General features: G+C 43.7%; 1 protein-coding gene across 2 annotated transcripts; it reads left to right on the top strand.

Annotated features, from left to right (window-relative positions):
- Window positions 1-1608: 1608 nt before the first annotated feature.
- ATG14 (autophagy related 14) lies at window positions 1609-21534 on the top strand. Of its 2 annotated transcripts, XR_005933789.1 has the most exons (11): window positions 1609-1892; window positions 7384-7446; window positions 7580-7622; window positions 8033-8114; window positions 12725-12962; window positions 13376-13605; window positions 14062-14179; window positions 15284-15374; window positions 15485-15570; window positions 18410-19805; window positions 19896-21534. XR_005933789.1 is itself a non-coding variant. In XM_030037510.2 (10 exons), the coding sequence occupies exons 1-10, from the start codon at window positions 1609-1611 to the stop codon at window positions 18714-18716; spliced, it is 1542 nt and encodes a 513-aa protein (XP_029893370.1). In that variant the 3' UTR covers window positions 18717-21534. The 2 variants fall into 2 exon arrangements, 1 of the variants encoding a protein (XP_029893370.1); XM_030037510.2 differs by having other exon boundaries at window positions 18410-21534.
- Window positions 21535-22180: the final 646 nt, after the last annotated feature.

Raw genomic sequence — 22180 nt, 5'->3', positions numbered from 1 at the left:
GCTTAGTCTTGCTGTCACAAGTTTTATTTCTGATTCGGTGAGGATGTGATTTCAACTTCTGTGTCTGTGATATGTCTCACAAGTGCTTTTATAACTGTCTCTCTGCTCCTCTGGAAAAAGTTTGAGAAACTTCATGCACTTCCTTATGATAAACTTGTCTTAACTATGTTATCGGATTCTTTGTCACAGTCAAACTGTGGATTTCCACACTCAAATCTATTCTAAACAGAGGCTTACTTTTCTGTTTGTTTTCTAAGACTGTAGACTTTCCACAGCTATGGGCTGGACTTCTATTTGCACTGTAGCTGTAATAGCTGATAAGCTTGAGTTACAATAATCTTTTGCAAATGAAAAACAACCTGCTTTTATTGGGATGCTGGAAAAAGTTTATTTAAGATGAGCCCTCTTTTAAGAAATTGCATTTTAATGAAGAGCTTGCTACATAACTTCATCAGTAAAGTTAATGCTCTTTAAAACTATGGATAAAAGTCTTAAAGATAAGAAATGGGCTCTGCCTTTTCACAGATCTACTGATTAAGTTAATGTTTGCTATGGCAACTCTTGTCTTAAAAACAACTGTCTTTGTTCTGCCTACATAGTGCTGTTCATGCTAGTGTTTTGTAGCATGTAAGTACACTAGGAAGGGGAAACAATACAGGATGGGATTATGTTTGTTGTTTTTTAAACTGGGACATGTTTCTGTTTGGGTTTGGTTTTTTTGGAAGGGGGGGGATATTGCTTTAAGTTATTCTGGCTTGTGTGGACTCTTTCTTTTACTTGCCTGGTGTTTCCCACTATATCCTGATGCAGAGGACTGGCTCTCTGCTTTTACATACTCATTGATTTTATCTATTTAACTCCTGATTCTGGCTTCAACCTTGAGGCTGGGGTGAGGAAACCTACTAGTCTGTCACTTACAGATGCATATCAATATTTGCCACTTTTCTTATCCAAACTGTTCTTGATATTTTTGTAAGCGTAGGGACTGACTTTGATTAGTATACATGGTCCATGCAGCAGTGTTACTGGCTGGCTCTGGTGCAGATGGCTGCCTCGGGACTGCAATGAGGAGAACTGCAGCTGGAGCCCCACCAGTGCCCTGCTACTGGTCAGGGTGTCTTACACTGGGAAGTCAAACGATGCCTCTCCTGGGTTACAGCCAGCGGTGCCTGTGGGAGGTTCATGCGAACACCCAGCACCCTGGGAAGCAGAATACAACCATGCTGTGTACTGTAGATTTTAGTGAGCATGATGGCAGATCTGCGGTGGATGCTGTCTGCATTTTTTTTTTTTCCTTCAGCTTTGGCAAAGAAAAGAAAAATGCACGATTTCCTCAGCAGGGTCCCGTGGAGCTGGGCTGGCCGCCCTGCCTGCTGTGGGGCAGGCCCTGCACCACTGCTCACCCACCCTCTCCTCCTCCGGGAGCAGGGAAGGGGGCAGCCCTCCTTCCTTCCGCAGGTGTTGCAGGCGGCCAGGCTCCGAGAAAGAAAAAGGAAACGTTTATTTCTTTTCAAAAGCCGCCATCGTTACTTCTTTGCCCGGCGGAGGGACGGGACGTCCCCCAGCCCCGGGGCCGCCCCTCCGCCGCCTCAGCGCCCGCTTCCCACAATGCCCCTGGCCGAAAACAAAGTCCCACGTGACCGGCGGCGCGGGGAGCCCATCATGGCGTCTCCCAGCGGCTGCCGGCCCCAGCCCGGCGGGCAGGGCGGCGGGGCCGAAACCGGGGCCGGGGCCGGGCCGGCGGTTCTGCGGGGCGCCGAGGAGGACGCCGAGGGGTTGTACGTGGCGGTGGAGCGGTGCCCGCTCTGCAACACAACGCGCCGCCGCCTCACCTGCGCCAAGTGCGTCCAGAGCGGCGACTTCGTCTTCTTCGACGGCCGCGACTCCGAGAGGTACCGGCGGCCCTGAGGGGACGGGGCGGGGGGTGGTGGGGGGGAACGGGACACCCTCTCCCTCCCCTGCCCCGCCGGCCGGGACTGGGGGGACCGCCCCGCCTCACCTCGCCCCGCGCTGCGGCCGTTGGGTTGCTCCTCCCCCGCTCCCCTCAGGGCCGGGTGTGTGTGTCGGGGGACACACGACACGACACGGTGTGCGTGTGTCCCCCGCTTTCCCCGCCGTTCAGCTGCTGTCCCGGGGCGGGGGGCTCTGGGTGTGGGGCGGGGGAACGGTCCTGCCGCTGCCGGGCCCACTGTGGGGCTGTCTGCTGGGCGGGGGGGCTGCCCCACACGGGCAGGCTGAGCAGGACCCACAACGCGTTGCTTAAAATAATAATAATAATAAAAAATAGCACCCCGACTTTCACTTAGGTGCAGCTGTTGGCAGGCGCGCCCGTGTCGATGTAGCTGACGGGAGCTCCAGACAGTTGAGGGCAAAAAGAGAGCCGTGCAGAAGGATATTTGAAATGCGTGTCTGTTTTCAGCAGCACGCCTTAAACCCGGTAGTCTTCTAAATCATTCCACAAAATCAGGGAGGTGTGCGAGGAAACGGCACCTCTTTTTTGTTTTCTTGGGTGTATAAATAGTCCTAATCATGGAATTACAAAATTAGAATTACAAAAAAATACTCTGCTTGAGTTAGTCACGCACCTTCCTGCTCCTTTTTGCAAAGCATTGGCTCTACGGGAGGGCGGCTGAATGAGTGTTACGTCAATAAGCAAATATTCTCATTATATGACTCAGATGCAGATCGCCCCTCCGTAGCTGTCGTTCACAGCGTGGCCAGCCCAGATTCTTAAAAAGTCTGCCCAGCACCGTCTCTGGAATAGCTCTGATTTTTGGCTGACGCCATGTTCTTGGTCCTTCATTTGTAGCTTCATTAGCAGCTGTTGAGAGTGATTTCTTGAACTATTTTGGGAAGGTGGCAAGCAGCGCGTGGTGCGGTATGGTCCTCGCACCAAAGGCTCTTTGCATCCTTCTGCCAAATGCAAGAACAGCCAAGGGGACAGCGGTGTCTTTCTTCCATTAATGCTGGTGGGAGTGGGCACAGGGTGTCAGCTGGTGTGAATCAGCTTGCAAAATTGAGACCTTAGTCTGCCACTGGATAGGCTTTCTTTTTTTTACATAAAAGACTGTGTCATAGAACCACAAGCTGTATTTAGTCTTTCTAAAATAGATGGAAAACTTGTGTTTGTCTGAGACTGTTTGGGGTTATGTGCAGCTTCCATGGAAAAAATTGGATTTGGAGTTTAGAACATAAACCAAGTATCTTTTTCCTGCCCTTTTTGTAGCCTTAAGATTTTGGCTAAACTTCAGGCATAATTATAGAAATTCAGTTGTAGCCTTCGTTACAGTGGAACCACTGTCATTCTGTATTAACCAAGGCTTAAGTAGTTTCTCTACCCATCAGAAAAATGAAACCATAAAGAAGCAGCCTTAGCCAAAGCGCCAGAAGCAACAGCTTGTTGGAAAAAAACCCCTCTTCATCTTCCTCATACCTTCTCACGTGAGACAAGATCAGCTTTTCTGTCTGACAGTTTTCACTGCATCCTCCTAAGATGCTTTAACTCTCCCATTTGTCTGTGGCTAGAAAATCTTCTGTATGTTTACACTGTGTTTCTTAACTGCAGGAAGTAAGTCTCTTTTTTTTTTTCTTTTTTTTTTGTCTTTCCTCCCAAGTCTGTCTGGACATCATGGTTCCATCTGTGGGGATCACTGCTGTTCTGTTCTCCTAGAGCCTCCGTTCTGGGGGACCTCCCTATATGCTCAACTTCCCCAGGCTTGGTTTCTCCTGTTGCTCAAAACTTTCCCAAGCAGTAGTGCAATTCATTGAAACAGCAACTTCATATTAATGAATTAAAGGAACAACATAACATATATGAATAACATGGTGTGAATAACATAAGTGTGCTTGATTGCATCAGGAATGCTCAGTGTAGGGACAAAGCCCTGTAAAGCTCAGGTTTCTTCTTGTTCTTTTGAAGATAATGGAATTACTTATTTTTAAAACTGTGCTTGAAGTGTTTTGGCTGCATTCTATAATTAATACTTGGAATGACTGATATAAAAGTGAGAGCTTGTCACTTCAGAGGTCAGTTTCCTTTGTTTCCTCCTTGTAAGCAGTGAGTGGGTGTCTGTGTTTCTTGCAATGTGAGCACAGAGAGAGGGAGTGACTTTTTAAACTGTGACCACACACCATGGCAAAGTCATGCAGGGACAGGTGTGGCTAACTGGCTGGATTTCAGGTTGTTTACTGTCATCGTTATTTATTTGTTTGTTTTATGCCTTCTAGTAGTACCTGGGTTAATTTTAGATATCAGTGTTATGGCCGGTGCTGGAGGAGGCCGACAGGGTTGTGACAAGGGCTTTTCTGTGTGACTTGGTTGTAAGCATGGTGTGAGAAATTCAGAATGTAGAAGTGTATGGGGTCACTTGGGCCTCCCATTTGTCTTTTTGAAGTGTTACAGACTGGGGAAAAGGATTGTTCTCTCTCTTGTGAAAAGTAAAGAAAGTGAGCATTACCCCTTGTATCCAGTGGTGTTTTATTTTTAGAATTTTCTTGTGATTTTTGCTTAGAAGAAGATAAATGATTTCATGTTCTAACAGTAAGAATTATTTCAGATTTCTTTTCATTGGACTGCTTTGTGTGCTAATTCTTATAAAAGCTACAGTAAGACTGAAGTTGTTCATATGTCTGGCAAAAATCACACCCTGTATGTGTGAGGGGGAGAGATTGAGGAGCTGTTAAGATTAATTATTGAATTACAGCTACAATTAAGGATGAGTAGTCCGGAAGTCCTCCAGTAAAATAATCACTGATGTTCTCCTTTTCATTAGTAATGTGTTGTATATTCAAAAGCTAAGCTGGCATCTTTATGTTGGTTTCAGCTCGGAGACTCTTCTTCCTCCTGGGAGTTTACTCCAGCCTGTCACATGCATAAATTCTCAGAGTGTATTTTACAGGCGTACTGAATTGCTTTGCTTTATGTGTCTGCAGATGGCAAAAGTCAAAGACAATATAATTGAGATGTCTAAGCCTGTCTGACTTCTCTAAGCTGTGGGTTATGATTGGGAATAGTGAGTTTTTGCAACAATGGAGTTTTATTATAGTGAACAGATACAGTAGTGGATGCCCCTATTGCTGTCCTCATATCCTTCAGCATTAATCAATTTCTATAGATCAAGAAGTCCTCCTTTCTGGTTGCTTCTCTCTTAATTATGAACATGTGGAAATAAGCCAGGTAACCGTAGAAAATCTCAGCTTAATGTGATAAGACTTGAGGAAAGAGAAACATTTAATGGATAATTTGAGATGTTGAGTTCTCTCCTTCTCTCAGTTTACGTTTTATGGGAGTTCCTATAATAGTTCATCCAAAGTTTTGTTTCTTTGCCAAATTGAAAGGCTGTAGATACTTAGAGAAAAATAAGTTACTTGGTGTGATGCAATTAAAATTAGGGCTATGTAAAGAAGTGGAAATGTTTGCTTAGGAGAAACCTGCTAAAGAAGTTTGTAGGAGCTGTTTGACATAGTTGCTGAAGTGTGTGGTGAGCTGTAATTTTTGCAGGCTTTCACAAATACTTCTATCTCTCTTCCACAGTAAGAACTTAATTTAGTCCCAGATTCTTGACAGATCATTCAACTTTTCGCTGATGTGATGGACACGATTTGGGTAATTTTGTTCAGCCAGACTCTCTGCCCATTAATCCAGCTTTGAAAACAAGAATTGCCAAATTATCTCAGCGCTCTCTCCCTGTGTGACTGCCGAGCGGTGTGTTTCTGGGCCAAGTTATTTTTGGTTGCAGCCAAAGGTCAGGGCTACAGTAGGTGTGCATTACTTGCAGTAAACAGGAGTCTAGTACGGTGCACTTTTGTAATTTCCACGATGACTGGTGGGGTGAGGACACACAGGAAGAACGAACGTGCTGGGTTGAGCAGCCGGGCTCCAGTTGCACCACATTCCTCCGGCTCACGCGTGGCCTCTGGCTTTTTATGCCAAGCACCTGCATTTAGTTTTGGTTTGTTTTGGAAGGAAAACAGATATTTTTGGTTGACTATGAAGGCAGCAGCCAGTAGTTTTGCTGTTTTAATGCTAATGTCATCTGGAAGGGTGATTACACACTTTCTGAACCCAAAGTTAGTCACCAAGTTTTCAGATTTCAGCACTTCAAGGAAAGAAATGAAGCATTTTAAATTTTTACCTGAAATCAAACCCACAGAGTTGAGCAGAGAGAGGCCCAAGATGCCACCCTGTCAAGGCTTACTGTGTAATTCTTTCTAAATAAAGCTATCCCTGAAATAAAGGACTTGATGGGTTATGTGAAGTATGAGACCTCTGTTAGGATGAAATTGTCAATTCTATGTGTTCCAGAGGGAGATTAATGAATTGGTCTTCCATATGTGGACTCAACCCAAGACAGTTTTGAGGTGTGGATCAGGATGGTGCTGTAACATGGGAAGCACAAGGGAAAGTTGGAAAGCTATATGTTGGCAGAAGATAAAGCACACTTGCTATTTTTTATGCCATCTAACTCTCTTGGCTGTTTCTCTTGCTGCTTGCTCTTACTGTTAGCTTTGTCACGTCATGGTTCACTGTAATTTCTCAATATGCATCGTTCATATGCTATTTTCTTTAAACGTGTTTCTCAATACATTGTGGAACACGGAGGGGAGCAGAACATGGCTGCTGCATATTCAAAGGGTGAAAACACAGGATGATGAATCCTAAAAAAAATTCCCTTCTGATCAGTTCTTTGCAGTTCCTATACCTCGGACATCTGGTGAAGCTGAACTCAAGCAGACATTTGGGTCATGGACTTCTGATGGCTACAAGTGCCTAGCAGAAATAAGTAGAAGACAATGCAACTTATTGCTGTTACTAACACAAGAAAGATTTGGATGTCATGTAAAAGTCTTGAGAGAGTGCTGTCCTATTTGGACCCATTAATGAATAAAGTGAGGCACTTCCACATTAGAAGGGAGAAAATGCAATGCATAGTGTATGAAAACCTGTATTTCCAGCTGCCGGAGTGGACTCAGCTAATACCATCCCAGCTTGTAGAATACCCCAGTTCAGACTCACTACAGTATCTGAGATGGTACTGTTAATTTCTCCAGTGACTAAAGGATTTTAGAGTACTATATGTTTTTCTTAATACACAAAATATTGATATCGCTAAGCTATAAATCTTCTAGAAGCAAGCAATTTGCTTACAAGTTCGATAATATGACAAGCTGATGTTTCCTCAGCTTAGAGGTTCTGTTGCAATTCCTGAGACACGTGCTCTAGAATTCTGCAAGAGTTTTATACGTTTAGTCATTACTTCCCAAGATTAAGACAGATAGTTGATGTTTAGAGACTCCCACAAGCTTCAGTCTTTTTTATCTTTTCAGACAACTTACAATGCCATATTGTGCAAAATATCAATGAAATCATTTAATCTCTTCCAGGTTTTCAGACAAGAAAGAAAGGCTGATGCATCTTAAAACCAAACAGAGAGAATTCCAAAAACAGTAAGTTGTAGTTATTAAATGAAAATAAACTATAAGAACTCTCAGAAAAAAAAAAGTCTCTTTAATGCACTGTTGCTGGAGACAGACATAGTCCAAATAGTCATAAAACTTTCAATCATGTTTTTTCCTCTAGTGTTTTGAAGGCCATGGAAGGGAAAGAGATAACTGATCAGCTGGTGAGTTGTTCAAAGTGTCCCGTAGTTTTTAAACTCTCTGAATTCCTAGATCTTGTAGTTTAAAGTTACCATTTACCTTAAGGGCATTGTGTTGCTTTCCCAAAAAGCCTGTCGTAAGCAAAACTGAAATTGGCTCTGCAAGCAGAGCGCTCCAAGCCATCAATATTTTTCATTTCTTACTAGATATTTGTTCAATAACTTATTATACTGATTGACTTTTTACTAGGCATTCGGTTTGTTTGTGGCATTCTTCTGTGTGCAAAACAGTATATGAAATATTTATTTGTTCATCTGATCCAATTAAGAACATCCTGCTACTTTTGCACTAAAGCTGCTGGCTTTGTTGTTAATCATTAGTCAGTGTGTTTGAAGTCGTTTGTGCCCTAGAGTTGCTGAATGTTCTTTTTCAGAGATGGAAAATAATGTCTTGCAAGATGAGGATTGAGCAGCTGAAACAGACCATTTGCAAAGAAAATGATGAAATGACAAGACGTGAGTAATGCCTGTGCTTTTGTGATGTGGAAAACTCTGTGCCTCAGAGTGAAAAATCAATTGAAGTGAATTTGAGTGTTAGTTTTTAAAAATGGTAAATTTCCAAACTGTCACTTCTTAAATCCACTTGAAGGCAAATCAGTGAGTCGATTTTAGCCTTTTTATGCTTGGGGTTTAATTAGCAAACAGTAGACATTATTCAGCTGGATGGAGATCATTTTGCAACAGCTTTAAAAGTAAATGCTTAGCAGCCTATGACTTTGGCTTTGTCCCTAGAGATGGCTTTATTCAGTGTAGTGTTTCTGATCACTTCCTCTTGATAAAGAGGAGCAAACAGTTCTGCAGCTGTTACCAATGTCATGTAACTGGTGAATTTTAACCCATGCCTGTATAGAAATCCTAAAATCCTACTTGAGCAAGAGTCACTGAAATATGGCACAGGCTGGTGAGTTGCTACCGTTCAGCAGCTTCAGTTTTGAAACTCATTAAATTTTTTATACATGAGAGATTTGTAGGGTCATTTTTCAGAAGAGAAAATGCAGCACTTCTTACAACCTACTTGCAAGGGAAAGATAGGAAGCATATTCAGAAGCATATTGATTGAATCAGGAACATTTTTATGACTTGAAATTGAAGAGGAGCCATACAGAGAGTGGAAGCAGAGGCATATACCTGAGACTAGTTATAAAGGAATAGCACAAGCTTGTGGTGATAACATCAAAAAGGCTGAGATGCAAAATGATTTTAATTAATAAGGAGGATGGATAGGAACAGTAAGAAATGTATAATAAGAAAAAGATGGAGTAGGCAAGTCTGTTGGTTAACAGGAAAGAGAGCAAATAGTGCAAAGAAGCCTGAAGCATTCGGCGCTTTCTTTGCTTCGTCTTCTTGAAAGAAAATGTGATCAGCTGCTAAGCCAGTTGAAACTTTACATCATGAGAGGACTGCAGACTAAGGAAAGAATACAGCCAGCTGAATATTATTTTGATTATGTCAGCAAGGCCTTATGAGGTTCACTGTAGGGAACTTAAGGAACAAGCTGAAGTAGTCTGTGAGCACTTGAGAACACATGAGGGAGAGGATGGCCCAGGAAACAGAATGACAACAGTACCTGTTTTCAAAGGGTGGAGGAGGGGAGAACCTTAAACTGCTGACACAGTCATCCTATTATAAACCTCTGGTCACTTTGTACGTAGCTAGAAGATAAGGTAATTAAAAATAGGCATCACTTTGTTAAGAACAGGCCATGTCCAATTAAGCCCTTGTCTGGGGATCAAGTGGTCTAGTGGAGGATGAAGCAGAAGATGCAACATACCTTGCCCATGGGCACTACCCCAACCTGTCTCACGAGCAAGCAAAGACATTTGCTCTGGGTGTAATCACTGTAAGGCTGACACAAAAGACTAGAAAGGCTGCATTCAAAGAGTAGTGATACTTGTCAAACCAAGGAGGTGAGACAGGTTGAGCTCAGTGGGAGCTGGTTCCTGGCTCAGTTTTGTTCAATATTTTCCGTAATAGCTTCCATGGCAGAATAGAAGGTGGAATGGAGGAAGCCAAGGTGGATGACGATAGGACTTCTGTGGAGAACAGGATCAAATTAAAAATCGTGCAGATAAATTGACATATCTGAAAAGAATATCCGTTGTTTCGGAAGGAGAAACATATAAACCTGAAGTGGGGGTCAGTGGTGAGGTTTGGCAGGAAAGGATCTGGGAGTTGCAAATTAAATAGAAATTATCAATCTAATGCTGCTCCAGAAAGGTTCAGACCTCATTCTGAGTTATACTAATATAAGCATTGTATTTAAGATGGAAGCAATTATCCTGCTGTGCCCAGCATTGGTATTGCCTCAGTGGAAGTCTGGTGTCCAATTTCTCCAGTTGATTTGTATCTTTCTTCAATTGCTCGAAGTCTGGAAGAGAGTATTAGGAATAAAACACAAGGAATGGCTAAGAGAAATGATGTTTGGTTTGGTTTAGAGAAGAGGAAGGTGAAGAAAAGTAAGCTTTTCAGTAGGTAGATTATTATGAAGGAGGTAACTGTGAAGAAAGGAGAAGAGGTGGTCAATGTGACTTTGAGGAACTTAGTCACCTTTTCTCAAAATGCTAGGACCAACTGGGGAGTGGAGTTCCTCCACTTTTCTGCTGTTGTGTGAAGTGTATTATCTGCAACTTCTCTGATTCACAGTGAACTTCATTAGATTTAACCCATGAACTGACCTAACTATTGCCCAACTGACCTGTTGTTAGCTCAATTACCCCGTAATTGCTCTTGCAGATAGACCCAAAATGAACTCTTGCCATGAGTAGCCAGTAGATCAGGAACCCAACTTGGTTCACTCTTGGACCACATTAGAAAATGTAAATAGGTTGTTTCTCTTCTCTTGGATATGGCATAGTTTAGCTTTCTGAAATAAGAACAATTTCTAGAACACTGGGCTCCTGCTTTTGCAGTTGACTGGATACCTCAATAATTGGTGCTCCCTAAAATAAGGTTTTCAAATATGTGTGTTTGCCTTCTGTCTGTGGAGAACAGTTCAAGGAGAGAAGCTGGCAAATATCTGGCGTAGCTCTCTGTTGGGCAGAGATCAGCGTGCCTGTGCTTGCATTTATCAGGCAGGGTAGATGTGTTGGGGACAGTGGTGTCCTGAAATACTTCTGGGGACAAATTTTAATCACCTCATAAACTGGGTCATAAAGCAGAGATGCTGTGCCAAAAAAAGGATAGTTGTTTCTGCACTGGGACTGCTAAAGAGGAAGCGTGTGTGCAGTGTTCTCGCTTGCTTCTCAAATAATTGCTGTTGGACCTGCAGAAAAGGGAGTTCACTCTCTGAAAAAGTAGCCTTTCAAGTACAATATGAATGTGAAAATTGAACAGATGGATGTTTTACTCCTCCTCTGTCTCTTATTCTTTATGCAAAGGGAGAGTTTGGGAATATGAATGCAAGCATTAATTGATTTTTTCCATTGATGTTACAGGGATGCTTAAAGGAAACTAAATTACTAGCGGTCACATAGGGATTCTTGGTATCACTCAGAGAAAAGTCAGTTTTCTATGGTTCCTCTAACAGGCGGTCATTTATTTTACAAACCTGAGAATTATTACTTCTTATCTGCACAGGGAAACTATTCTCACCTTCTTTAATTTGGGACTTTGCATATCCCATGTATCAGATCTTCCTTCCTACCAAACACATGGATCGCCACAGATCAGTTAGATGACTAGAAATAATTCCTGACATTTGGAGAAAGCACACTCTGTGTCTGCTGGGGCAGGCGCACTCTGAGGGGTACCGGCAGTCCTGGTCTCCCACCCTGCCAGACGACGGACCAGCCAGATGTCTGTGCAGTTCCAGTTCTGCAGGTGCAAACCAGGACTAGCAGGAGGGTATCGTGTGCTGGCTTGGCACAGACCCGTGGATGGGAATCCATCTTGGTTCCCATTCTGTGGATGTAGCTTTTAATTTTTGGGCTCCCCTATTGGGAAGACTGATAGTCTGAATGTGTTGTTTGAGGTAGCTGTAGCTGCTTAGAAGTTTTCTTGATTTTAGTAGTACCTAATGCAGCTGCTTTGAGTGCCACGGAGCATTCTTATTGTAGCTCTGGTCTCATCTGTGCCTTGCAATCAAAATGTATCAGTAAAATGATGTCAGGGCTTAGTGCTTCCCTTCTGTGCAAGGGACAGTTATCCCACTTCTTGATTACAGGGAAGTGATGCCTTGCTGTAAGAGAACCTGACTAACACTGTTTCTTTTCAGCCATAAAACTGGGAAGTGAGAGACTAGTAGATGGGGGCTCTCATTCAAACTAGGGTACCTTAAGAGTTTTAGACATGTATTTGGAGAGTGTGTATAAGAAATACTTCCTTATGCTTTTGAAAGACAGGAGTGGTTAACTCACTGTCTTTAGCACCATATGTTTTTGGAAGCATTACTGCAGTCAATTATTTTATAGGAGAATCAGCAGATGCTCTTGAAGGATATTTTTCCAAGCCTCAGTGTGCTTGACGCATGGAGTAAATTCAGGCAGTTGCAGCACTTGAGTACATAAGTGCATTTCTCATTTTGTGACTGGAAAGGGAGGTAGTCAGTGTTCCCTTGTGGTAACTAGAAGTCTGCACCGTTGGGATCCACGTGCTTTAAGAGCACATACATGAGTGCAAAGCCCAAATAACATACACTAATAGCAGCAGTGGTGCCAGAAATGGTGAATGAAGATGCTATCTGGACTTGATTTTGGCTGCAAGCAATGCATGTCTTTTTGGCCAGCACCACACAAACGTGTACAGTCAAGCTATTTCTGTCATAATGATTACTTCAGAAGTTTAATTAAACTGTGAAATCTTGGCTTTTCTGCTCCAAATCCAAAAATAGCTGGGTGAAAGATAGGCAAAGATTAATCCCAATTTCAGTTTCTTTGGAGATATTCAGAAAAGATTAAGAAGTTGTACCACTTAGCAGCTGGAAAATGTTAATAGTTTAGCAGGGTTTTCTGTTTTAAACTGTTACAGGTCTTTTTTTTTCTATAAATTCTAATAATGCTTTTCTCAAGCTTACTACAAGTACCTCACAGCTCCTTTTCCAAGGCTAACATCTGCTGCTGTTTTCACAGACACGGAGGGGCTTCTGAGAATTAAAGAGGAGAACCAGAAGCATTATCGCAGGGCTCAGCGGCATCAGGAGAAGAAAGAGAAGATCCAGAGGCATAACCGCAAGCTGGGAGACTTGGTAGAGAAAAAAACCTATGACTTGAAAACCCAGTACGAGCATCTGGCAAATCTTCGTCGGACGCATATCCTGGAGCTAACGTCAGTCATATTTCCCATTGAAGAAGTAAAGACAAGCATGAGGTACAGAAGGCTTATCCTTTTGGACTCATTTTGCTTAGCTTTAGACACCCAGAAGTGAGTCATGTAAGTCTAAGCCAGGCGCTCTGGCTCCCTTAGCATCTGTGGGGAGGAGGTGTTTCCCAAAGGCAAAGCATCTAACCCAAAGATAGAGGTCCAGAACAGAAGAATCTGGAGGTGCTAGCATCTCCCCACTGAGAGATCTGAGGTATGTGTCCAATGTTAAATTTTCTTAAAATAGATAAGTAAAAATCCTAGACCAAAGGAAAGTAGTTTGGGGAATAAGGAGTTTTGCAAGAGTGTTTCTACAAGCATTTCACTCTCTGTGAAATCTGGCTAAGTGCCTGCCAAGTGCATCTCAGATTATATTTCTAAAATTTCTTTAAAAACACTCTGTTCCTCTTTGGGTGCTACAGAGATCCTGCAGATGTGTCTTCTGAGAGTGACAATGCTATGACCTCTAGCACTGTGAGCAAGCTCGCGGAAGCCAGGAGAACCACGTATCTCTCTGGGAGATGGGTGTGTGATGATCATAATGGGGACACCAGCATCAGTATCACAGGGCCTTGGATAACCCTTCCTAATAATGGAGACTATTCAGCATATTACAATTGGGTGGAAGAGAAGAAGACTACACAAGGACCAGGTAAGGAGCAAGGTCTGATTAGGCATCTGGGATACTCCAGAAGCCATACAACTTGCAGCTTTGGATGCCAACAGAAGGCACTGAGGAGCAGTAGCCTGGTCCATTTGCTCTCACCCAGACCAACCTGAGTCAGAAATAAATACCAGTATAGGGATTAGTCCACTGAAATCCTCTTTTGCAGGAAATGCTCGCTGGGGCACAGCACAATGTAATAGAGAGATAAAGTTAATTATTCACAGTTTTGACATGGTTCACATGTCATCGTTTTAACAGGAATTCCAAGAATTACTATTTTCTACCAACTTCTGACAGATTTCACTGTAAATGATTGCTGGATTCAGGCTGTTCTCAGTACTTACAAATGACATTTTCCAGAGTAGACTTCACTAATGCATTAACACACCCACTGAGGCTTCATTTAAAATGAGACTTTCATGATGTTTTTATTTCTTTTAGATATGGAACATAATAACCCTGCTTATACCATCAGTGCTGCATTGTGCTATGCAACTCAGCTTGTTAACACTTTGTCTCTCATACTTGATGTAAATCTTCCCAAGAAGCTCTGCAACAGGCAAGTGAATGCAAGCCTCTGAGGAGGTGATTCAGTGACCAGTTTTGACTGATCTTAATTCAGTTTGGTTTTGGGAACGAAGTCATTACTTGGAACAGCTTTTATGGTAATGGTTGATGGCTCATGGATTTTTGTGCTGTTTAATTTTGGGTGGAGGGCTGGTAGGATTTTAGACCAGTCAGTAGTCCCTCCCTCTTTTTTTACCTCCTGAGAGTGTAGACCAACCATCATAGTTGAAAATAACAGCTTTCTAATTGGCATATTCAGCAGCCTCAAATTAGAAAAGAAATATGACAGTCCATGAATAGCACTTTTCATTTTATGAGACCCTACTGTGCTTTACAAAATCCCAGCCCAATTCAGCCACTCGTAGTCATCTTGAATAGCTCCACTACATTAAGTGCTGTGGAACAAGGCCTTATAATATGGCATGACAGCAATGTAATTCTCTTTAGGTTAAAACACCAAGGGGGAATGTACCTGGCTGCCAGACGTCTAGGAGTGTATTGGATAAACCCCAGTTGTGATGAAAAGCACTGTTACGTTTTTAATGTCTATGTGGAGCAGATGGGATCTGTACAGAAGCACTGAGGGAGGTGTAGACCTGGTCAGGCTTCCAGAGGTCTCAAATATGCTGCCGAGATTCTTTTAAGTGTTTAAAAACAGCGGTTGCTGAAGTGAGGGCACAAAAGTTGTGTAGGGTCTCTGCTTTTTTTTTTTGTACTTTTATTTGGGTGCTCAGTCTTTGCAGAAGGAAGAGCGTGGGAACAGGAAACAATGTAAGATGTAAAAGGAGAGCTGAAATAGCTTGGCTACAGGGGATCTTTGAGTTTCATACAGTTTACATCGCTTGTCTTGTTGAAACTGGTGAGACTAGGGCAAGCAGTGCTTGTTGATGAAATGCTAACAGTCTTGCTAGGTGAAAAATTAATCTCCTGAGCACTCTAAAACTGGCTGTACAGTTTAAAGAAGTGCTCGCTGCGAGGATGTTTGCTCTCGGATTTGTTAGGAAGCCACGGCACAGAATGCTGATGTCTCCAGTAGGTGTATTTTCACAGCGTTTTGCTTTCTGTGTATATATGTGTGTGTATGGTGTTTCAACAGTGAGTTCTGTGGAGAGAATCTCAGCAGACACAGGTTCACGCGGGCAGTGAAGAAGCTGAATGCTAATATCCTTCACCTTTGCTTCTCTCAGGTAGGGGGAATGTATATGGGGATTCTTTAAATAGCTTTTAAAATATCAACTGTGCCTGCAGGTTTCCTCCAGTAACTGATCATGTCTTTTTCTTACCTTCCTCATGGTAGCATGTGAATTTAGATCTGTTGCACCCACTGCATACGCTCAGGAACCTTATGTACCTGGTCAGCCCAGACACTGAGAACTTGGGCAGGTAAGAACACCAGTATCTCAACTCACCTGTGACTGAATCCCTTTTGAAGTTATGCATTTGCCTTGTTACTTATGAGGGAAATTCTTCTCTTCTGTTGTACCTATAGATCAGTCCTCAGCACATCAGAAATCAGGGTAGTTACAAGGAGGAGACAAGAGAGGACAGAAAAAGGGGGTCCTGAGTAGGAAATTAGACTTCAGAGATGTGTGTATGCTGTGCTTTTGCGTATGGCAGGCTCAGCTGGAGGCTTCATAGCTGATTATGGAATTGTTTCCCCTATGCCCAGAAGCAGGAACTCTTTCCCTCCAGGGGACAGCAGCACATATGCCAGGCAGTCTCACTGTACTCAGGATACAACCCTATCCACATCTTGCCAACGTGTAAGTACCTAGGGACATCCCGCAATATAAACCCTAAAACAAATACTAGGTAAACCTTTCCCAAAATACTTCCAGCCAATGAACAACCTAGACCAAAGTCAACACTTCAAATAATATTCATTTATATGTAAATTAAGATTAAAGACAAGTTTTCTGTTAACTCAGTACGTGATGAAAAGAACATCAGTTCCTGTGGGCTGCATGCACCAGGTTTAATGATCTTTTTTTTTTTTTTTTACCAATCTAGATATAAGAAAGCCAACAACATTGATTTCCTGTTGGGATAATCCAGTCACAAGTCACTTGTGCCTGAGACAGTCTGCAAATATTTGTTTAATCTGACAAGTGCTTTATTCCCCCTTAAACACAGTAATGTTCTGAAATCTACTTTTCCACTTTATTCTCGTGTACAGATCCAGTTTTATTTAAAAACCTGCAGTGCCACTAAGAGGAACTGAATGCATGCCTCTAACCACTTACCTTATGTTCTCTGGGTATAACCCTGCTGATTCAGCCCAAAGATACGGGGAGCCAAATCTTTGTAACATAGCTCAGTTTGGAAAAAATTATGTGCTTGCTGCTGCTTGCCTGAAAACAGAGAGAGTGCAGGAAATACCCAGAGAATGAAGAATTGTGTCCCGGAAAGCAGCTGCTGTAGAAGGTCCTGGTGCCACAGTGGGTCTCCCTTCTCTGTGCAAATGTTACTGAGCTCCACACGCATCAGTCGGGTCCACGTAGTAAAAGAAGAGGTTACAGGAAAGAGTCGGAGAAAATACCTAGCAGTGAGGGGCATAGTTTAGTCTGTATAAAACTGTCTTAGCTTGCTAGAGACGAGATTAAGAGGTGACCTGATTTCCACGCCTTCATGGGGAGAAAATACAGCTACTGAACAGCTTTATAGATGCCACTGGAAGCAAAGTGTCTGAGCTAGGTTGAAATGAGGCACACGTGCTTAACACAGAGATTAATTACCTGCAAGAATGAAGGTGGGGATTCTCTTTTCCCTTATGTTGTCCTGTCAAGGCTGGATGAGTTTCTGGTATGGATGCTTTCATCAGGCAGAAGTTACTGGGCAGGGGGAATGGGTGGAACGTAATGGCCTTTGTTACAGAGGAGGTCACTCGAGATGATCTAATGGTCCCTTCTGGCCTTAAACCTGATGACTCTCTTCTTATGTTGCCTTGTTAAGCAAAATGCTTTGCCAGAAGGCAGCACTCCCATTCCTTTCTGGATTATGAAAGAGGAGTGTTTACCTTTAATTTCTCAGCTGTCTGCAAAGTTTGCAGCAACCAGCTGTCTTTATTTTCCTGTTGATATCTAGGCCTATAGTTGCCTGACAGTCTCCTTTATAAGCTACTGTTTTCAGATACATGTAACTTTACCAAGCTTTAATTGTTTGGATTACAGTTTTCCATGCTAAATTGCTGCTTCGGGCGGCTTTTCCCGCTAAGGCTGCAGAAACGCTCTTACCCATGTTATTCTTGCTGCTGTTTCACAGAGCAGCTTTGTGCTTTGGAATGAACTTTGGCAGGGATGCTGCTTGCTGTGGGGAATCCACCTTTCGCCACCACCCTGAAAACCTCGCGCTCTCTGACCGTGGGTCACAGGGTCTGTGAAACTGCCTGCTTTGGCTCAGTAAAGACGTTTCAGATTTGGGCTGCCCGTACTCTGGTGCAGAGCAGTGGGATGGGGTGGGATGCAATTGCTTCTCCCACCAGGCAGTGGCAGCAGGGAACTCGGAGTCACACGCAGGTGGGTTTGGCCAGGACCTCTGGACATCCAGCCCATCGCCCCACTCAAAGCAGAGCCAACTAGGGCAAGTTACCGAGGACCAGTGGCTGGTGGGGTTTTGAGTATCTCCAGTGGAAACTCCACAGCCTCTCTGAGCAAGCTGTTCCAGTGTTTGACCAGCCTCATAGTCAAAAAGATCTTGAGATGTTGCTCAGGGTGAAGTGCTGCTATGGGAAGTCTCCACTAGTGAGTTGTGCCAACCCAGTTCTCTAAGTTGTAAACTACACCCTTCCCCTGGCTGCAGCTCTGTCAGCGGTCTCGGCCTGGCCAGGGCTAGTGTTAAAAATAAAAGCTGTTCCGCATCAAGCTGAGATTTCCACCAGTGGAGCTGTGAGTTATTATCAATAGCTTTTTCTTTTATGTGTACGTGTTTCACTATCCACTGCCAAAGCAGAACAGCTCTTCCGCCGTTCCTGCTTCGTGGATTGGAACCCAGCTATCGCTTCCCTGGCCAACTGTTTTCGTTTCACCATTGTCATAATACAGTTATCTCTGCAGCCAGCGAGTGTGTCTCTGCCAACTGATAAACACAGAGGTGTTTTAATTTCTCTGCTGTACACATGACAGAGCAGGGTGCTTTGGCATGCCTAGGACTCACACCAGCGAAGTGACAGTCCCTCTCCTGCATGGTACCAAATGGGCTGACAGCACTGTGTCTGTGTTCACAGGTCTGGGCCTTTTGAAATCAGTGCTGATCTTGAAGACTCCATGGAGTTTGTGGATCCCAGTGCCACCGGCGAAACAGATGAGAGCGGAGACGAGCACGTCAGTGATGAAGAGACAGACCTAGGGACAGACTGGGAGAATCTGCCAAGCCCCAGGTTCTGCGATATCCCCTCTCAGCAGGTGGAGATGCTGCAGAGCCAGAGCACGCAGGTATCTCAGCCCATTGCCAGCAGCAGCGCCGGTGGAATGATCTCGTCCGCTGCTGCCTCGGTGACCTCGTGGCTGAAGGCGTACACTGGACATCGCTAAAGAGCATGGGAAAAGGATCATAGGATTTGTGGAAGGAATCCCTCCCCGGCAATGCTGTAGTAAACCTTACATATTCAGTTAAGTAGTGCCTGGAACAAAGAAAAGGTCAGACTTTCATTTTGTAAACCAGAAAAACCTTTTTATTTACCCAAGATGACTGTGATGGTACCATTTTGTAAATTAGCTAGCTACGTACTTCTGACGGATTCTGTGATGGCACTTTGTGTCTCGGTTCTGTCTGCATTGTTGAGTATCAAAGAAGAAGGACATGGCAGCCTCCAGCTCTACTTTCTGAAGAAGAAACAGATTTTGGAGTATTTGAATTGGGATGAGTACAGAGAGAAGGCTGCTCAGTGTGCAGTCTGGACAGTGGTGCAAATGCAGTTCATGTTTTCTTAACTCCTTACAGGGTTTTTGTTTGTGTGTGTTTTAAATCTGTCTTGCATAATGCAAAAATGCGTATTTCTAAATTTTTTTCATTCAGGACATGAAAATTATGCATTTTTAACATGTTTTCTAATATCTGTTGCCATATTTTTAATACAAAGAATCAGCATGGACAGGAATTCACACGGCAAATTGCTCTTCTTTTAGATTTGGTTGTGAATCTTTACCCGGTTTTGCCATAGAAAACTGGCTTGTTTCATGCTGTTTCCACTGGTAGGTAGTCTAGAAGTTTCATGTTGTGCTGTCCAAAGCACGCAGGCTCTTTACTCTTAATATCATACACCAAAGAAACACTGGATGTTCTCTTAGCTAGACCCACATTTGATGCTGATACAGGATTGCATTGTTGCAATAATATTCATCAGTTATGACACCATGTTGCCACTTTTTAATATTAGAAAAACCTCATTTCCAGCTAGTTTAATGAAGTCACACGGTCTCTACACTACATGCATTTTAAACCCTATTCTATTTTATGTTTATGGTGGGGTTTTTTTTCTTGTTTACTGAATGCCAAGAAGTTGATTTCATTTCACTGCAGAAATGCTCACAGCGCAGCTGGCTCCCTTGTAAAACTACAGGAGGTGTGATACTGACAGATGTGTTCATTAACAAGTGCTCCTCCACTTCCTCTGCCTTGTGGTATGTATTACTTAAAGATGGGTTTGCTCAGCGAGGCTTCCAACGTATGGTTTACATTTTATATAGTCGGGACGTTGCACTTCTCCACAGGGTAAACTAAAGTAAAAGCATCCTCCCGCCCCTCCAAGAGGGAAGATTTCTGCCTCTGTTCCCTGTGGCGATGCAGCTCGTACCGGGGGCACGGCGAGGCTGCAGGGAGGGATGCGCAAGCCATGTCCCTGCCATCAGGCAGCGTCCTCCTGCGCGTTTGAAGCCCCAGCTCCGGGGCTGGCTTACCCGGCCGTCTCGCGGAGTCTTTTTGTGGTGGCTTTGCTCTGGCCACCAAAGAGGCGTGCGGTTCCTCTCCAGGCCAGCCAGTGCTGCCTGCCGCCTCCACCGAGGAGCGGGTGGAAAAGTAGTTTTGGTACCGATGCCTGCCTACCCCAGCGAGCTCCACGCCAGGGGCACCGGCCGAGTATCGTGTCTCCCAGCCCTCCGCACCTCTTGTACGGCAGCTCTTTCTCTTTGGCCTTGGGGATGGGCATCTGTTGTCAGTAGTATCTTTTAATTTTTTTTTTTTTTTTTAAACCAAAGACCCTTAACTCTGCACTAACAGCACACATGTTGTTAGGCGAAGACACCCTCGGTCCTAACCATTCTTTTGGTCTAAATCCAATAGTTGGGTTTGTTTTAAGAGAACAGCCAAGACTCCCTTGACTACTGCAGTCCGAATGGGGACGGTGCCCCCCAGCCCCCCCAGCAGCGAGCGCTGCCCGGGCCGGGGCCGGGAGGGTTGGGTCACTGTTCAGTTCATAGCACTTTACTCACTTGCAGCTATCGGATCCTTTGCAGTTCTTGGCAACCAGCACGTACTCACCAGTACTGTATATTGGGCTCTTAGCATCGGTTCCCCATTCATTTTGCACTGGACCCTGCCATATAAATATCTTCTCTTCCTTTTTTTGTTTTGTTTTTAATACGCATTTCAGTCACTCTTTCATTGCTGCCTTTGTGCTACTTTGAACCTCTAAAGGTCAGGCCATGATTCAGCTCTGTACACTGTCATTTACTTACTTAGGGAAAGAAAAACCTACACAAAAAAAACTTTTTAAGCCATATACTTCATAACCATCATGTTTTCCAAGTAATTCATTTGCAACCATGTCATATTCTGAAAGTGCACAACGGCACTGCGAGGGTGTTAAAATGCATTGGGATCGGTCTTTTCATGAAACTTTTTTGTAACACAATACAGATTGTGGTTGTTTTTGGGTTTGTTTTTTTTAAAGTGTTTTGCACATGTGTAGCTAAGGAAGAACTGTGTGTGTCCAAACCTTGAGTGCAATTGCCAGGATTAGTTTTCCAGGTTGTTTTGGGGGTGGGGAGGGAGGGCAGGAATATCTGTAATTATAGATATTTGAAGACAGCCAGCTGAGAGTTTACAAAACACTTTGGGTAGCATGAATGTGGGAATTTCAGTTTAGGCTGTGGCTTTTGTGTGTGACCAGTGATCTGGGGTGGCTGATCTGAGCTGCCAAGGAAGAGCCTGATTTTGAGAGCCCAGCCCTGTGCTGAAAATCAGGTGCCTTTGAAGGGTCTCAGGTGGGACACCCAAGGGTTGCTTGTCACCTGCAAAAACTCGGGGCCTCTCTCTGCAACTTCTGAACTAGATGTAACTCAACACAAATGTCTTTTGGTTTTTTTTTTTTCTAAATTTTATTGTATTATTGCAATAAATCTTTAACAGTAATTTTTTAAAGTTGTATAATTGTTACTTCTGTGTGGTTTGTTTTTAACCGTGCTGGGGAAGTACACAACACTTTCCAGCCTTCAAAGCATCACAGGGACCAGACCTGTTACAGTGCAATCATACAGCGGTGGAATAAGCAATACTGATTCTAAAAAAATACTCTTACATAAAATAACTGCATCTCTATTTGGAGCAGGTAGAGGAGTCCTGCAAAACACACACACACGCATACACATCCCTATATGTACGTGTAAACAGATAAATCTCTTGTGTAAACCTCGCTTTGAACCGCTCCTTTGATGGGTGACCTTTTTTTCTGCAGGGGCTGAGCCTGAATTACTTCTGCATGCAAGGGAAGACGCTCTTCTTTACACAGTCATTGCAGAAGGACGCAAGCGTGTGTCTTGTGAAGGAGGCAACTATGGAAGTGAACTGCTGTGTGTGTCTGAGCAATGGCGCTGGGAAAGGGCCACGTTTGTCAGCGAGGAGCAAGCTCTGCCTGCGGAACTTGGTGGCCTGGCGGGCTGTGGTTTACTGGCTGCTGAATGATGGAGGAGAAACGACCTGACGGGGAGGACCGATGCCCTGTGATTCCTCTCTGCTGCGCCCTCAAGAGCAGGAGCAGAGGCTCCTGCACACGTTGCTG

This window comes from Aquila chrysaetos, chromosome 2 (assembly GCF_900496995.4).
Source record: "Aquila chrysaetos chrysaetos chromosome 2, bAquChr1.4, whole genome shotgun sequence".
Lineage (NCBI taxonomy): Eukaryota > Metazoa > Chordata > Aves > Accipitriformes > Accipitridae > Aquila > Aquila chrysaetos.
This window is presented reverse-complemented; position numbering and strand designations above follow the sequence as displayed.